Raw genomic sequence first — 18050 nt, 5'->3', positions numbered from 1 at the left:
AAGTCTACTGCTTTAATGATAACTTTGTAGGTTCTCATCAAAATGATAGCTCGGTCTCATTATCCCATTGTTCTCCTTTTCTTTTTTCTCCAAGCTGCCTGTCTCGTCCTGGGTTGTATGATTTTTCCTGATGGCTGGGATTCAGATGAGGTAAAACGGATGTGTGGTGAAAAGACAGACAAGTACACGCTGGGGGCTTGTTCAGTCCGCTGGGCGTATATCCTGGCAATTATTGGAATCTTGGATGCCCTGATCCTCTCATTTCTGGCATTTGTGCTTGGAAACAGACAAGACAGCTTGCTAGCAGAGGAGCTCAAGTTGGAAAACAAAGGTAGGACCGCTTTAGAAACACTATTGTTGGGTGGCCTCAAGGGCAATTGTTTAAAAACAATAATCAGTTTCAATTTCATTTTATTTTATGCTTAAAAGTTGGCATGCTGGCTTACTTCCTACATTTCTGGGAAAGAATAAATGCAAGGGGAAGAGGAAGTTTTGCTTTTCAGCATCCAAAAGTCTAAGAAAGCCCAGAATTGCCATAATTTCTGCACTATGCATGACTTATCCTTAGCTTTTAGAGCTGTAGATGGGATGTTATTGTGTTACTCACTTGTACAGTAATTCATTGGTATTTAATTTTCACTGTCTCCATCTTTTTCTGTACCTCGTGCAAGATTTGATCACTTGGTTCCTTTAGGATCTTGCAGTGTAATATGAATGTCTGTAGTAGGGCATATGTGTTAGCACAGTACACAGTAAGGGCAGAGTGCTGGGGGCTGGCAATGAGCTGTGTAATGGGATTGCCCATACAGCAAAGAACTGGTAGGCTGAGGATCAGAGCCTGGAATGAAGAAGAATCCTAGTTCTTGTCTGAGTGTGCTGCTTTGAGCTCATAAGTCAGCTCATGGAAATCTAGGATGATGTAGTAATTGAATACTCATGCAGTGCTTTGGGGATAAAACTCATTTCTAGATTACGTACATGAAACTGGCTTGGACCAGTAATTTATCACAGTTTCAGGAAGAGATGTTTATTAGTAAGTGTGTGCAAGCCTGCATCCTGCCTGCAAGCAGCCCCTTCCCCTTGTGCTCCCCTGGCATCCCAGCTGAGTATCTGATGTGATAGATACCACAGAGGGTATGTCCCTTCCTTATCTTTAATGGGCCTGTTGTCCCTGAATCTGTCTAATCCCCTCTAAACCTACTGATACTGTCAGTTTCTCCAGCACTGCGTGGCAGCAAGCTCCTGAAGCTCACTACTGGCTGCTACAGAAGTACTTTCTTTTATCTGTTTCAAATTGATCCCCTGCTAGTTTCACTGACTGCCCCAAGTACAGGATTCTGCATTCAGCTCATCTACTACCTTTGTAGTTTTGTGGGCTGCTTCTAATAATAGCAAAGATATTAGGAGCCTTTCACCACTAGATTGCTGTTTGGCAGCCTATGTTGTATGAAAATAGCTGGTCTCAGTCCTGCTCCAGAAGGACCATTATCTCTACACCTGACAGCACCAGTACAGTGGCCCCGCTTGCTGGAGTGCAGTCAGCACACTCAGCCCAAAGATAAATGGACTTGAAGATTGAATTTCACATATGATTCCAGACCAGGGTGGAGCCTACTATTGTGAGCTAAGAAAGTGTGTGTCAAGTGTGTAGCAAATGCATGTGTACATCTGTCCTGCAGGTAAACTGAGGGCATCAGCTTCAAGGACTATCACTGTGGCCATTTCCTGTAAGAATAATATTCATCTGCATTTGAAAATCAAGATACTTATCAGAAGGGCATTCACAGCTATGCCACAAGTGCTTTTGGCATTGCCACTATGTCTGATTTCTCTATACCATATAGAGCTCATGTACCCAACAACTACTTGTATCAAAGAAACGCATCTGTTTTGGCACCTGTTTCTGTTTGTGAGCAGAAAACAGTTTCTGGAGCCTCATCACCTCTCACATCGCTGGCACAAACCCCTGCCAGAACATTTGGTCCACAGCATGTCAGAAAAAATCATTCAGCATCTCAATTTCCTTGGAATAAACACAGAAACCTACCACACCACTGGCTTCAAAACAAACCAGAACCCAACAAAGAGGGACCTACCCCATTCTGCCCTTCACAGTCAAGCCTAATGATCACCACTTTTTAAACTCTCTTTCAAATTAAGTGAAAAAGAGTCAACTTGGCTTCTAAAAAGGATATTCTCTCCCCTCTTGTCACAAAAAGCTTCTGCTAAGCAACAACAGGGCAAGTCTAAATTCCCCTGAGCCCCCAGCATTCCCCCACCTGCATGTGTTGCCAGCAGGCACAGCCTCAGCCCCAAGGAGACCCAGCAGAACATGGCAGTGGCATCTGTCTGTACCCTTGCACACTGAACATGCGTGAGTACTTTGACATTTATCCCATAAACTACGTCCCCTTGTCCCCTTTCAGATTAAGAGATATAGTGCTGAACTGTTCATCAGCATTAGTTCACATGCAGAGTACCCATGCATCTCTTGGAATGGGTCAGGATGTGAAAATACTGCCATATGCAAAGAGCACTAGCATGTCTCCCATATAGACAAAAAAGATAAGACTATGGATATAAGCAATACTTCCCTCAGCTTTCCAAGCTGCTGTTACCGTGTGAAGTCAAAGCCCTTATAACAAGTAGTCATGAATATTAGATACTTTCCCATCCTTTCTTCCCCCTCCTCATCTACATGAGATCTGCCTTCAGGCTTGTGCTGGCTTTTGCTTCTGGATAGCAAGTATGGATGAGGAATATCCCTTTCTCAAAGAGGAATCTTTGTGCTGCTGCTGCCTTCCAAGGGGCAAAAACTATGTCTGGGTGGTCACAGCTGTCCATTGAGTGGGATCCCAGGGACTCCTTCCCCTTTGTGGTGGTGTTGGCCTGGACATCCCATAACCTGTGATAAGAAATGTATCCCCTTAAAGGACAGTCATGGCTCCATCATGGCTTTACAGGACAATGCACCTGGAAAGCAGTCAACACTGTACCTGAGATGAACCTCTACTTGCCCTGTCAGCTCACCCTCTGCTGCTGGGATTTTGCCCCATGCATGTGGGTGACATGATGCATTAGCTCAGCAGTGGGTAAGACACAATAAATTAAGTACAAGAATCACAACAGTGTTTATTTACGTGGAAGAAACTTCAAGAGCAAGAAATTATTAGGCAATGATCAGTCATCTGGGCAGTTGTTTTCTTAATCAGGTAGTTTTGTCTGGAGGCTTTGATGCAGATCAGCTCCCACAGGCTCATTAGTGAGAGTTTATGGTAGTTAAGCAAGTACATGTTGCCACAGCTGTGTCTGAGCATTGTTGGCACGGAAACAGTTAAATGTATATGAAACACAACAGGATGGTAAAAATGTGAGAAGATGACTCAAAAAGAAGAAGCTGTACTTCTCTGTTGTTTTCATTACCATGCTGAACTGTCCACCTGCTCTGTGCTTTTGATGCCTATAGTTCTGTATATTTACATAGGTTAATGAATGCTTGCAAATAAGGAATTTGACTGTTAAAATTATTCGTGGCAGAAGATGGCTGTGTTTTAGTTATAAATGAAAGTTTCCTTTTTCACTGCATGATGAAAATAGTGCTTACTCATTTCTTATTTGCTTAGGTGTGAGAGTAAATTACCATGTGGTTTTCACGTTTCAGAACTGTAACTCAAGTTTGGCAGAGTTTCTTCAACTTATAGTCTCTTTAATAAAGTTCCCTAATCATGCAAATTTTACACAATAATTCATAAGTTTTTTATTTTAAAAACTGCCATTTGAAGGGGAAAAAAGGTATTTATAAGAAGATTTTCCTATCAACTTTATGCCATTAGCAAAGGAGGGGAGAGAACCATGTTGCATGGTTTTCTTTAATTTATAGGAACTAATGATAATGACTTAAAGGCCTGTATGTCATTAAAGTAATGTCATACAGGGCACTAACAAAAATAGTTAGAATTCATTGTAGCTTTAAGCTTCCTCAACACCATTTTGAGTGAGCCATCAACATCAGGCATAAACCTTGATGTGTAATTACACGATGTAACATTTTGAACTGTAATGTCTTAATGACATAAAATTAAGGTTTTGGCCAGAGGGTGAAGAGACCAAATGAGAAGTTTCCAAAAGAAATTGAGAGTGCAAGGCAACTATGTTTATGGTAGAAAGTGATAATATGATCTGCATTATGAGTTATAAATACAAGAGCATTCAAAAGACACTATCCTGTTCCGTAGTATCAGTCAGGGCGGGTGGATGATGCACTTTGTGAACAGTTGTGGCTTTTCCAATGGACAGAACAGCTTCACAAGCTGTTTATGCTTAATATTTGATTCATCTTTGGAGCCCATGTAAGCAATATAAGCAATGGGTCACAAATAAGCAATTTGCATTAAAGATTTCCTGGAGTTACAAGCCTAGAGCTGAAATAGGTAAAAAAGGAGCTGGGAGATAAAAGATTTGAAGGATTCATCTACCTTCCAGTGATTTCAACTCACATGGACTCAAAGTACACCATGCTGCTCCCAACAGCCGTATTGCAGAGAGTTGAGTGCAGGATGCCCAACTCAGAACTTGCCAGCTGATTGACAATTTACACCCTCTTTTCTCTCCAGGCTGTTTGGAGGCTGGCTCCATACCTCTGAGCTGCAGTCACCACAGAATAAACACACCTAAAGACAGAAAATAAGGGAATGTTGTTTCTTGGTGACAAAGCAGCTTTCAGTAAAAGAAAAATAGTAGTATTGCGCGGAGATTTGCGCACCTTTGGCTAGAGAATCATCTTCTCCAAACAGGAATAGCCTACCCATGTGATCACTGCTGCAACAGCAAACCTTCTGCAAAAGCTGTGTCTGAAGCTGAATGACAGCAGCTCACCTGCCCCATGGAGGGATGACATGACAAAACGCTCATCAGCTGCCATCCTTCAAAAGGAAAATAGCTCAGGTCACAGGGAAGGTGCAAACTGCTGCAAAATTGCAAAGCCCTGCTTGTCAGCATATAGTTTCCATGGCATGCACTCACAAACATTCAGGCCAACTTGTTCAAAATTAGGTATATTAATATGAATATTGAGACCAAATTTAAGTTTTCCCAGATAGCTGCAAAGCATAAAAGAATTATCAGCAGCCCTCGTAGTAATAAAGAGTACAAATGCAGAGAGAAAACCAAATACACCTCTGTATACCCATGTTCTCTGTCCAATATAATTATGTAGTCCCATTTTCATAAAGTTATGTACCCCAACTCCTCCTGATACATAAAAAAGTCACTGTATGCTCATTTTCATTTCAGTTAGCATGCACAATACAATAATAAAAATACTTTTAAAAATTAAATGCAAGATTTCTGTCAGTCTCTTCCCATTTTCAGACTGGTGCTTGTCTTCATGTTGCTAGTCCACTGCCTTCTTTCTTTTCTAAAGAGTCCAAGAATCACCCACTTCAGACTCCTGCTGCTCTCGTGTGTAGCTCTGTGTCACTTAAGGTGATTATGAACTCAGAACAAATTTGGCCACTTGAATTCCCATTTGAGAAGGGAAATATGCAAGAAACTCATTGGGGAGGAATCTGTGATAGATTGCTATAGACAGCCCACCACATGCTCTTGCCAGGCTGTACCTGGTCAGAGGTACCTAGACTATGTCAAAAGGTTTATCCTCTTAACTCAAAATAAGAAGTATTAAGATACCCTTCTTTTCAAAGGCAAAATCAGACTCTTCTTTGAAGCCCACAGTCATAGGTTCCAGGCTGGGAATTCCTGGTCTTTTCTAGCTTCAAAACTTGATTCCCTGCCATGTCAGCCAAGAACAAAGTTTTGCCACAGCTGAGAAGAACTCACATGCTCTCTTTGAGATTCAACTGATAAGTGGCTCATCTATCATAGCACCACTGCAATTAGATCCACTTCTTAATTTCCTTGTTCAATTACAACCTACTTTCCTTCAGGTATCACCTCCACAATAAGCTCCAAGTAGCTCTGAGTAAAAGAATAGTAGACAAGTAGTACCAGACATATTTAATCTACAAATCTGCGACTAGAAGCCAAGCTAACAGATTTTATTATACTTTTTTCCAAAAAATTTTCTTCTTTTGATAATGGCAACCATTTTCCTGTAATTTCAATTATATAAATAATATTCTAAAAGAGAGAATATAAATATAAACGTGGAGATTTTGTTGTGTTTGGCATCAGACAGAGCATAATCTCTCCAGAATGAAGGTATTCACCACACTGCTCTAGGATCCATGCCCACGGTTTGAAGTTTCATCCAAGGAGTGTATGAACAGCCACTGGACCACATCCAGAACCTTCCTGTACAGTGTCTTACTGCCATGCACTCTGTTGCCCAGTGTGTGTGGAATTCTGTCATACAAAGCAGAACAGCTCCAGCCAGAGGATTTGTGTCTCCCCCCTCCACAGCACTCTAACGTATGCTCTCTAGGACACTGATCTTCTGCCTGCCTTGGTTTGAGGGTGTTCTCTCCTTAGGTAGAAGGTTTTCAGATTCCAGCCCTGATCTCTAATGACAAAGTATTTTGGAGGTCTTAGTAGAAACTGAGGACAAGAAATGGGGGAGTGAGATCAGAAGTCAAGAGGTTTTGACACAAACTTAGAAGACACTTCCAGGTCTTCCTTTTGAAAATGTCTATTTTTGTTTTTATGAGCTTGTGAGAAGCACATGCATATGTATGCAATAAGCTACTTAGATTTTTCTCCTGGTGTTGAAAGGAACTAAGGCAAAAGTTTTGGAGTGGTGTTCAGAAAGCGGAGTTTGATACCTGATTCTCATGCTGGATCTATAATTTGCTTTTTGCATTTCTCTGTCCTTTAAATGGGAAGGAATGAGACTGACTTTGTTGTAGTTCAGCAATGAAAGATGAATTACAAAAAGTAAATTATGGTGGAATTACTATTAAAATATGTATTCCAAGATTAAGGTCTGATAAAAGTATTTTGTCAAGGAACTACTTTGCCAACATGCTAAATGATGATACTCTTAAGGAGAGGCAAATGAGACATCCAGACTAAAAGTCAAAAGCTGATTAAAATACCTTATTAAATAAAGGTCAATCTTGCAATAGTACTGATTGATACATCAGCTGATCCAACAGTTCCTTTCCAGTTCTACTTTCTATAATGAGAAAGTAAAATTAGTCCTAAACACATGCATTAATTACTTAACTATAGAAGCTGGAGACTATGAATAAAGAGTCCTAGTTCCCCACTGATTAATGAAGGAAGAACATAGTGAACTGCTTTCTGTCTCATAGGAAGACGTATCCTACTTGCTATTACCCTCTGTAAGGCCTCTCATACAATTGCTCAGTTAGAGAAATTCTCATTCCATTTGATGAGCTCATGATATGAGGGACTTAAAGGATGGGGTCTTATAGGAAAGCTTGTAGCAAAAAAAGTTAGGCAGCCTCAAAAATGCTTCTTAACTGGTATAGGTAACTCAATGCATTGAACAGGCTCTGTACACAGCTGAAAAATTCTGTAGTGCAGCGGAGTGGCAGGATGCATGGGAATGGGGGATAAAGACATTAGACAGTGATGCTACAAGCTACAAGCAAATCTCCAGGCTGGTCAAGACAAGTCCACAGTGAGCCTGGACAGATCTGGAGACCTGTGTTGTTAACTTAAAAGGAAGCCTATGTCCTGTTACAAGCAAGACCATGTTTACTGAGCTACAAGGTAACAAGTCTGACTGTACCATCACTAGCAGCTGCATTAAAGAAGGTGTTTTGAAGTTTGGACAAAAAATCAGAGCTGTTTCACAATATACAGAAGTATAAAACAGAAGTAGCTGACATGTATTTCATTCCGGGTAGGATTAGTGACACACAAAAATTATGATACTGCACTATCCCTCTTCCTTACTGACAGGAACCATATTTGTAGGAGGAACAGCAGAGAATGGGAGAGCTCATGACTTAGCTGCTCTTGAATGAATGTTTTTCAACAAAATGTTCATGCAGATGAAATAGTGAAGGTTTGTGCCAAGATCTGGACTATGACTGGGAGCAGCTATCGAGAGGACATTTCTGCTGTCCAGTCCAGCCTGCCAGTTCCAAGAGCAGTCCGGGCTGTCCTTATGTTTCTACTAGCCCTGATGTCTTGTCATCATACACAGAGGAAGCTGGTAGCACTGAGCTATAATTGTTCCTTCTTGCAGCTAGTTCCAGTGATTTTCTTGGAAAACTTTATCAGGATTTAAAAAGTCATTAGTTTCATTATCTCATTCCATCATGAACTTGTTGTGATCCTTCTCCAGCAGTTTCCTAATGCCAGAATTATTTTCTATCTGCAAACAAAACACCTGAAAATAATTTAAGGTAACCTCCTTCTTTCTGGGTGTAGCATCAACAGAAATAAAGGCTGTTGTCAGTAGTTTTAGAATAAAGGAGCTATCAAAAAAATCCAAATGAAAGCAAAGCAAACAGCCCTGTTTCCCAAAGTTATATTCAAGGAGACATTCAAGTCATAGCTAATGAGACGTTTGAGATATCTGGCTCTTCCTGCTTTCTGTTATAGGTACAAATTACTACAGTATAAAGTAAAAGCTGACCTCCTTGGTGCTAACAGTGTCGACCTTTTTAGCCAGTCATTATTATATGGCTTTAGTCTGGAACCTTAAAACTGTTCATGTTATTTCTGGACCACTTACAGAGTTGATCTGGACTTTCTGTTGAGTCCCTCATCTTCTCCTGAATGACGAGCTTGGTGGACTCCAGTTTGTTGTTCCCACTGACCTCTCCCTGGATGCCTGAGAAGCTTGGCCTTGGGACAGGCCCAGACTAGGGCATACACATATTTTAGTTCCTTGGCTCTACCTTGACCCTGCTTAGCCCAAGTTTGCTGCAACTGAAAATTAGGGTTGTGCTCTTGACTGTCTAGGTCTCTGTCTGTTGACTTTGATAGGTTTGTACAGTTTTGCTTGATAGAATACCAGAAAACAGCAGCGGAAGAGGAAACAGAGATGTGATGTTAATGAGTAATATTGCACTAAAATTGCTGTAGGTGTGACCTGGCTCCATTTGCTAGAAAGATACATGATAAAAAAACAAGGGAAATTATAATACAAAGATATTTTAACAGTTTTTCCTATCTCTTATATCTGGAGGTTATTTTTTCTTAATTCATATTTTTAAAATAAATCAATTATTTTGTTCATATCACGTGGTCCATGTTATTGTGTTTAATCTTTCAGACATTGGGCATGCAAGCCCTCCAGTTGTTAGAAATATTTTTATGCACCTACTTCAAGAGCATTTACCATGAAATGTACTCAACAGACATGGTAAAACTGAGAACAGGTGTTTAGTTGCAATCCTGTTTGACTGAATGTATTTACACCACCACAGCACATTTGATTTTACAAACCTGATTTTTCACCGTAGTTTTGTAAATTTAAAAATTTTCAGGATGATAATGAGCTGGTGTGAGGACATCATTGCACAAAGTTATTCATCTTAAAATGTTCTTTCATCTCTAAGCACTTCCACCTTTCTAGGTGACAGCATTTGATGCAAGACAGACCATTACTCTAGTTCCTATATGTTATTTCCCTCTGATACTCCCAACTGATTCTCTCTTAATCACTGCATGTATTGTTCCTCTCTACTTTGTGCACGCTGAAAACAAACCTCTCTGCTCTTTGTATGACTTTGTGTCTGATAGAGGCTGAAAGGATCAACATGGCCATTTCAACCACCCCCAGTATCACACAGGCTGTAGGATGTCCTGAGTCCCCTCCAGGTTATCAGCACTGTGCAAAATGTGGAATCAGAGCTGGACGCTGTTCCAGGAGTGGTGCTGACTCTGCCATGCCCAGAGGAGTTACAGCCCCTCTGTTCCTGCTCAGTGTTTCCTCTGGTCCAGCCCTGCTGTCTGCAGCATGGCTCCAGCTCATGCTCAGCTGGCATTTCACATGCTCTCTGTCTGTGTGGGGCTACGTTTCTTACTCCTTGATGTATCTTTTGTGTCAGACCATGCTTATAGAATGAGCCATTTGGCAACACACTTTAAGAGTTCCTTGGGCCTCTTCACTGCAGCAGTTGAGAAAGAAAATGGACATTGCCACTGGCACCCAGCAATCTGGAGAAAATCTGGATGTTGTAGGGCTATCTCCTCCTTCCTCCCTAGGAGATGCAAAGATGCAAAGGAGACCAGGAGCCTCTCTCTTTTCTGCATATGTGTTGAATTCAGATACAAAAGCCTAGTTCTCATAGCTAACAGGGTCAGGACACTTTGTGCCTCCTGTAATTTTGCTTTGCTTCCCCACTCTTCCAAGGGTTTTATAACTTCTCACTGCCTTTGGACAGTTCAATCATTAAAGGTAGATCTTTGCAGTGTGGATGCTCCCCACTGTCTGGTGGAGCTGGAGACCCTGAATGCCCACTGTAGGGTCTAACAGGTGGACAACCATCTTGAAATACTGAGGAAATCCACCAGCATTGTTACCAGCAATGAAACGTGAAAGGAGAAATATTCTTGCTTCCTGAACACAGAGGCAATAGTTTAGCTGTACTTGTACATTTCTGCCATAATGATATACGTGAAAGATGAGTGCACACCAGATAAGAATTGAGAAAAATAGCAGTATTATGTAAATGCCTGCTAAAATGGATGCATCTGGAATCTCTGCAGAGTACAGTAATTCTGTTATTTAGTGATTACTTCAAAAAGAGCACATTCAGAAACCAAATTCAACTGGCATAACTAAAATGGGCTCATTTTATGCAAAATGTTTACTACTATTCTTTTATTCTTAAGTAGATTATTGAACCCAAATCCTCAGATTTTTTCCACTGGGCATTTTGGACCTGATTATGCAGAAGAGGGGGGCAGGCTTCATCCTATGAAATCAGTAAAAAAATTAGAGGGTGGGAGTAAATTTTAGCCATTAGAGCAATTCATACAATTTTTAAATGGTCATGAATCTTACTTATACTAATTCTTGACCACAGAGATTAAAACCAATATTTTTCAGGTGTTTTAATGTTTGATGTGTATCAAATACAGCCAAATTTCCTTTGAAGAACTATCATAGCTGACAATAACAACCGGCTGACCCCTTGCAAGTAAAACTGATAAAGCAATAAAGATCAGACGTCATATATCCTGCAGAGACAAATATTGGTCTACTAGAGAAAGTGGAAGTGTGCTAGAAATCATTCAACGTGTTTCAAATGTTAAGGAGACGAAAACATTGTCAAAGGGCTGATTGGAAATTCAGTACAGAAGCCTTGCTGGCAAAGTATGAAAGTGCTGAACTTATAGGAACAGCCACAAAAACAGTGTTTGCATCCTTAATAGAAATTCCGGATTTAGCAACATGGAAAGAAGTAATTCTAAATGGTTAAGGAGCAGTTTGTTTGGGAGAATAAAAATTTGTATCAGTGTTAAGGGGGTATTTCTGTGCCCTTTCAGAACTAGCCTGCAGAATCCTACTGTTGAATTTTAAATGATGGCTGAAAATCTCTGGGTATTCAGTGCAATGTTGCCACAGCACTTCCAAGCAGAGGCAATAGCTGTCTAAAGAGTAAGAGTGCACTGCTTAGTCTGCCTCAGTTTTGTATGTATGCTCCCTGCTGCTCTGTAGGTGTTAATTCTTAGCCCATATGGACAAAGATGACATGTTATTAAGTAAAATAAATCTTCCCCTATAACCAACAGCCCTACTATTTTCCTGAAGAGGACTGACAAGTTTATCTTAAATAAATCCCTAAAAAGGCTCTGTGAAATTATTAGAATTTGTATGTTTACAATGATGCCAGAAGATGAGCAGGTTTATACACTGATCAATCATTTATACACTAGTGAGCAGCTGACGTTCAAGCCTGTGTCTGCTCGTCTATCAAGCAGTTCTCACAAAGGTTAGAGGCACTAAAGTTGTACTCAGACACAAATACAGGTATAAAAATGTTATTAAAATGCTAAGTACTGAGGATTACAGCATGAACTGATAGGATTTCATACTTCGGAGTAATTTCTATATAAGATCCTGGTCTCAAACAATTTTCCAAGGTGTCACCTTCTTCCCTAAGTCAAACTGAAGCTCATCCATTGCCTTTCAGTGCAGTTGATGTACTTGCAGATATATACAGAGTATATATACACCCAACATAGTCTCAAAAAACCTCTGTAGACAGCGTAATGCTGACCTTTGTTCTCTGGTTTTGAAAGAGCAGCCTGGGAACCCCTGGAGAAGCTGGAGCTGCATGCAAAGAGGAAGTGCAAAGGCCACTTCTTGGTTCTCTGGCTCTCACAGGGTGTTTACTTTGGAAGAGACCCCATTTTTAGGCAAAGACTAGATCTGACTTAATGAAGAAATATGAAGGGAAGTCTAGGAGGGGAAGTTCATGATGCTGTGAGGTCCAGTAGGAAAACAGCAATCAGCAGTCTCAGCCTGGGTCCAGCTGGTTCACCTGAAAGGGTTTGCAGCATCTTCATATTAATTCCCTTTCCACCCAAATCCTTACTTTAAGCTGGGGTTGTGAGCACACATGCTTTCAGTTGCTCCATCTTCTCAGCTTCTGTGCCCATCACTTCCCAGAGTGCCTTCTGCGGAGTGCTCCCACAAGCCTTGAACACAAGGGTTCAAGGGGCAGTGGAAGGGCCGGGCCCTTTGGAGCACGGGGAGCACAGGCACAGTTACCTCGGCAGGGAAATGGGGTGAGCACTGCAAGGGATCCTGGTGACCAGTGACATCTGTCCCACCATGGTACACTGTGTGCTATTTAGATTATTTTTTAATATTCTGGTGCTACAACTAAACCCCATCAGGTTGGTTCAGCACCATCTATCCCCGCTACAGCTGCATTGCATTCTGTCCCATTATTCTTCAGAATGTTCTCTAAAGCTCTGCACAGCATTGAAATCACAGTTATCAGCCTTTGTTTGTCTAGACCTATAGTTAGGTTGCCTTCTGATGTAAATTAAGGTTTCCATCAAAAAAGTTGCAGAGAGAGAAAGTACATTTCTTCCAAACTAGACATTTTAATAAATAATATTAAACATTCATTATTCTTCTCCTGTCAGATTTCCTGGGATGTACCGCAGTTCCACCTTGGTTCTCCTTTATTCTTGTTTTTCCCCGTCTTTCTCCCCTCTCTTTTCATAGAGCATGTCTTTATATACACCATTTGCTAAGCCAACATATTTATTACAATTTTATTTAAGATCTTCAACTTTCATAATCCCAGGACCAGGAATTTTCTCAATTTACATTTTCATAATTAAAGGGGGAAAAAAAGAGATTGTATCATCATTTAAGCAGATGAAGACCAGAAGTTAAAGGCATTTTTAAATGGATTTTTTTAATGTATGCCTAATATTACTTTCTAAGAATTACCAGTAAAAGTGTTTAAAATTATATTGTTGTTCTTAGCCTGCTTGAGAAGCTGAATGTTACCGTATAAAAGGTGCATGTGGGCTGTTTTAGCTATAGCCCACTGCATTGACAAATTCCATTTTTTTAACAGGAAAAGAATGCAGCAATTCATCACTTGTCCAGTCTAGTTAACGTTTTGTGCCTTTTTATAAGAGTGGAATTTGTGGACTGGATAGCTTTGACAGTTTGAGGTAGTTGGTGCTTTTCATTTCTGGATCATCGACTCAAGCATAGCAGATATTTGACAAAAATTGACTGAAGACTGAATCTGGGGAATGACTGATTGCTGAAGTATATAACAAAAGGTTTTTTCTGTACAGCTGATGGTAGACTAATGCAATAACAAAAAAGTACATGTATCTTAACCCTGTGCTAGCAAACATTCTAATTGGGGAGAGTGAGAAATGCAGAACGTGTACCTTTGGATACTTTCATACTTGGTCTGCTGCATTAAGCTATCTGCTACCTACTTCCAGAATGGGAATTTACCTACACATGCCTCTCAAGTCTTTGAACACCAGGTTGTCAGCATTGAATAGGATGCACTCAAAAAGTGAGGTCTCTTCTGAAGAATGGTAATGGCTTGCCCCTGACAGGACTGTCCTTGATGACTGGGCATATGAGGGACATGGGTGCCATGGAAATATGTCAGGAGAGAGCTGCTGCATTTTGGCAGGGCTTTGTGGGAGAGCCAAAGGTCAGCTTTCCATGGCATGTGTTTGTCTTGGAAAGTACAACAGTCGCTTGGCATTCACACTCCACCTTGCCATTTGAATTCTATTGACTTAGTAAAGTGAGTTGACGCAGTATATGACATTTCTTTCTCCAAGTTTCCAAGAAATTTAGTCTCCAGTGGTTATGATTTTCCTTTGTCTGCAATTTTCTAGTGACAGAAGGACTATTTCAACAGCAATCAATATATTCAGAAATTTGACTTTACTTTCAACAATTTCACTGTGATTCCTTGTGACATGATATGCACCAGCTAGATTTCAAACCAACACAAACCCTATAATGGAGCCTTTTTTAACAAACTGCAATTTCAATGAGCAATTTCAATGAGCAATAGTGTTTCAGGAAGCAAGGCCTTTTAATGAATGGCTCTTGAATTTAATGCTTCACTTTAGTTGGATTTTTTTTATGCTAGTACATTTCATTTTGATATCTGAAATCAAAAATTTCTAATTTCCCCATCAGAATAATTTCCTTATGCAATTACATTGCTTATCTGCCCACTTGTTTATCAATCCCCTTCTCTAATAACCTTTAAACCTGTTATCCAATTTCAATGAAATTTAACAAAGGCTAACATCATAAAAATATAAAACTCCCAGAAGCGTTTTGAAGATTAATGAATTAATTAAAAAATAAGCATGTGATTCCACTAAGGGAAAGCCAGGAAGAGATTCAGCTCCTAATAGTATTTGATTAACCAAGTCAGCACAAATTTCATGTCAGATATGCCATCCTTCCTGCCTTTTCTGGATCATCTGTCATGCTAAATAAAGTAGGTAGAGTACATGGAACACATGGCACATACATGTGTGTATGTATGTGCGTCCATATATAAATATGTATCTATACATATTTAAAAGTGTAAGGAAAGTGAAGACAAGTCCTGTAGCAAAGAAGCTGTAAGAGACATTGGGGCAAGTGGGAAGCATGGGAGTTTGGAAATGTCTAAGGCAGGAAGGGAGTTTTAAGTACTAACGAGGGATCTGAGGACAAGAGAAAGACAAGAATCATAGACAGAAAGTGCAGGAGTCCAAGAGGAAGCAGGGTATTGCTGTGGAGGTGTCATGGGGCTGTGACAAAGGAGCTGGGTCATTGTACTCTGGCCATGTGGGAGAAGGAGCACACATGCTGCTCACTGAAAGTCAGGCACTGATTTCTTGTACCACTCATGCAACATTAGGCTTATTTAAAGCTGACCAGTAATAAGGTTATTCAAGTATCTAAGTAACTCAAAAAGTTTTTTGTGAGAAAATTCAGTTTAACTTTAAAGAAAGCAGTACAATGGGAATCACGGGAACTCCATTTTTCAATAGAAACGTTAAAAAACTCTGTTTCAGTTCATCCCCAAACTATTTTTTCCACTGCTTGCTTCAGCCATTGAACTGAAAAATTGGCTATTTACCTAACAGTTATGCTTTAAAATATTTGCAACACAGGCACAGCCAGTACCTTTCACTCAGAGCTTTGGTGTGGCAGCAGCTCAAAAAATGTGCCAAGGAACTGGCACTGCCTATTGCATTCTGGCTGATAAGATTTCAGGCTGTGCTTCAGAGAATTTGTTCCCTTGTTCAGATGAAGATAAACAAAGTATAACCAACAAACCTGCTTCTGCCAATGACAATCTTCCTAGGAGATACTATCATTTCAGCAGCTGCTGTAAGAAACTTGTCTGGAGGCTGGTGCATACAAAATAATCAATTCTTCTCTACAGATTATGGTTCAAATGTGCCAAATGCTACCAGGGCTTATGCTACAGATTCATGAGATGCAGTCTACAATTCTGATTAAAGATAGGATGTTTGCTGCATCTCACAAACTAAATGGACCATGGACTATGTCTGGGGAACTTCTAGCTTCCAGAAAATAGGTATTATCTGTTTCTAATGAGCAATAGGCAAGCAGTGCCCACAGTATAAGTGGTCTGTAGATAAGCAAAAAAGCTATATTCACAAATCCTGTCAATCAGCACTTTGCAGCCATTTCCTTTAAAGAGTAAAAGATAAAGAAGAGATTTAGGAAATGCAGCATTTTGAAGAGGCGGCATTTCTGTAGTTATGGCTAAGGAAAACGTGGGATAAAGGCATGTGCTGTTAGTGTGATGCCTTGTCAGCACTGCTCTGGAGTGTGCTGCCTCTGGTCCAGGCCTCAGCTATCTTTTGGTCTGAATCCAGACCCAGCACCTCCAATGGATAGTGGGGGCATAAATAGACTTCTGCCAGTGGAGTGGGCATCCAGGATAAACCAATATCACCTGATTCCTGCTGCAGCTGCAAAAAACTGCAACCCTTACAGAGGTGTGAGCAAGATTTGAACCAAGTCTGTAATCTTTGTTATAACAAAACTGTGAAGCCAGGTTTTTCTCCTGAAACAAAAACCTCACTGTGCTCTGCCCAGCTGAGTAAACCTAGAGATCAGCCTGGAGTCAGATTATAACTCCTGGTTCAAAGCATCTGTAAAAAAAAAGGGCAGAATGCAAAGCTATTGGTACCCATGGGAAAAGTTTTCTTAATCCAATTGCTGTACATGCTGAGACAGCTTTAGAAGAGCACCGGTGCATCTAAACTTGGCCTGCAGCAGCATATTCCTCCATGCACGTGACTCCCTGGGCTTGGGAAGCAGTGCTGAGGCACCATGGTGGGGTTTGGAGTTGCTGGCCCTGAGGAATACGGCCTGTTCCAGGCCTGGAGGCAGCTGCAGCAGCGTGGCTCCCAACCAGCACCAGCTCCAGATGCCTCACGCGTCAGCACAGCTTGGAGCTGACACAGCCGTCCTGGGTTTAGGACTCAGCTATGTCTGCACAGCACCTTGTGCCAAGTGAGAGTGCTTTGAGCTGCTGGTTTGGTCTCTTCATTCCAATTCCTGTGTGTTGTTTCCTCTGGATATTGCTGAGATGCTGTTTTATAGGATCACAGAACAGCAGAATTCTTTAGGTTGGAAGAGACCTCTAGGACCATCAAGTTCAACCCAGCACTGCCAAATTCACCATTAAACCTTGTTTCCAAGTGCCACATCTACATGTTTTTTAAATATCTTCAGGGATGGTGATCCAACCACTTCCCTCAGCAGACTGTTCCACTGCTTGACAACTTTTTCCATGAAGAAATTTTTCCTAATATCCAATCCAAACCTGTCCTAGTGCAACTTGATGGACAACAAGGCAACCAATGGGCCAGACTCAGGGGAGAAGCTGGTTGGGAATATATCTTGCATTGAACATCCATCCTTTCCCATACAGTCTCTCACCTGCATGGACGTTTCCTTTATTCTTTTAATAACTCCCTATTTCCATCTGGAAAGGAGCATTTAGAATATTTTTCTCTTTGGCCATGTGTATATCACTTAATGTAACACAATGTACAGATCCCAAAGCTCACAGTAGCCCATGCAGAGCAGAGCCTGGCTCAGACCTTCACAGTCTCATAGCTGCATTATTGCAGTACTGTTTGAGCTAAGAAATGTTGTCAACAGGCATGATTTACGGGCTTGAGTGGAGAATTAACTCCCTGTCACAGCTGTGCCCCCCATTCAGACACAGGCAGCTGCACAGGGACCTCTGAGTTGTGTTCCTTTGTGACGAAGAAACACCAAGTGTCCCCCAGCATCACCAGTCTGCCTTGTGGAGAGCTTGTCTAGCTCTCTGCAATCAAAAGAAATACAGTTAGGGGCAGAAAAGGAGAAGTAATTCAGTGCTGAAATAACTACACTTGGCTGGATTCAAAATGAGCACTGTATTTGCTCAAAAGCACCCAAAAAGAAGAACAGGAGGAGGCTGGAACCAGTCCTTGCCTTGAGGTTAGAGGAGGAGGAGTGGGCAGTCAAAAGGCTATTTCCAATTCTGTGTGATTACAAAGCACATAACTGCTCCATGCCTCAGTTTCCTGCTTGTTCTGCAGAGGCACCAGCACTATTTGCTTGCCTC

General features: G+C 40.9%; 1 protein-coding gene across 3 annotated transcripts in view; it reads left to right on the top strand.

The window, feature by feature from the left end:
• Positions 1-18050, top strand: part of LHFPL3 (LHFPL tetraspan subfamily member 3) — a 244267-nt gene that overhangs the window by 164629 nt on the left and 61588 nt on the right. For all 3 annotated transcript variants that reach the window (XM_048302420.1, XM_048302419.1, XM_048302418.1), the window contains exon 2: positions 95-331. In XM_048302420.1, coding sequence (XP_048158377.1) covers positions 95-331 — 237 coding nt within the window. The remainder of the gene's footprint in view (positions 1-94; positions 332-18050) is intronic.

This window comes from Corvus hawaiiensis, chromosome 4 (assembly GCF_020740725.1).
Source record: "Corvus hawaiiensis isolate bCorHaw1 chromosome 4, bCorHaw1.pri.cur, whole genome shotgun sequence".
Taxonomy (NCBI): Eukaryota; Metazoa; Chordata; class Aves; order Passeriformes; family Corvidae; genus Corvus; species Corvus hawaiiensis.
This window is presented reverse-complemented; position numbering and strand designations above follow the sequence as displayed.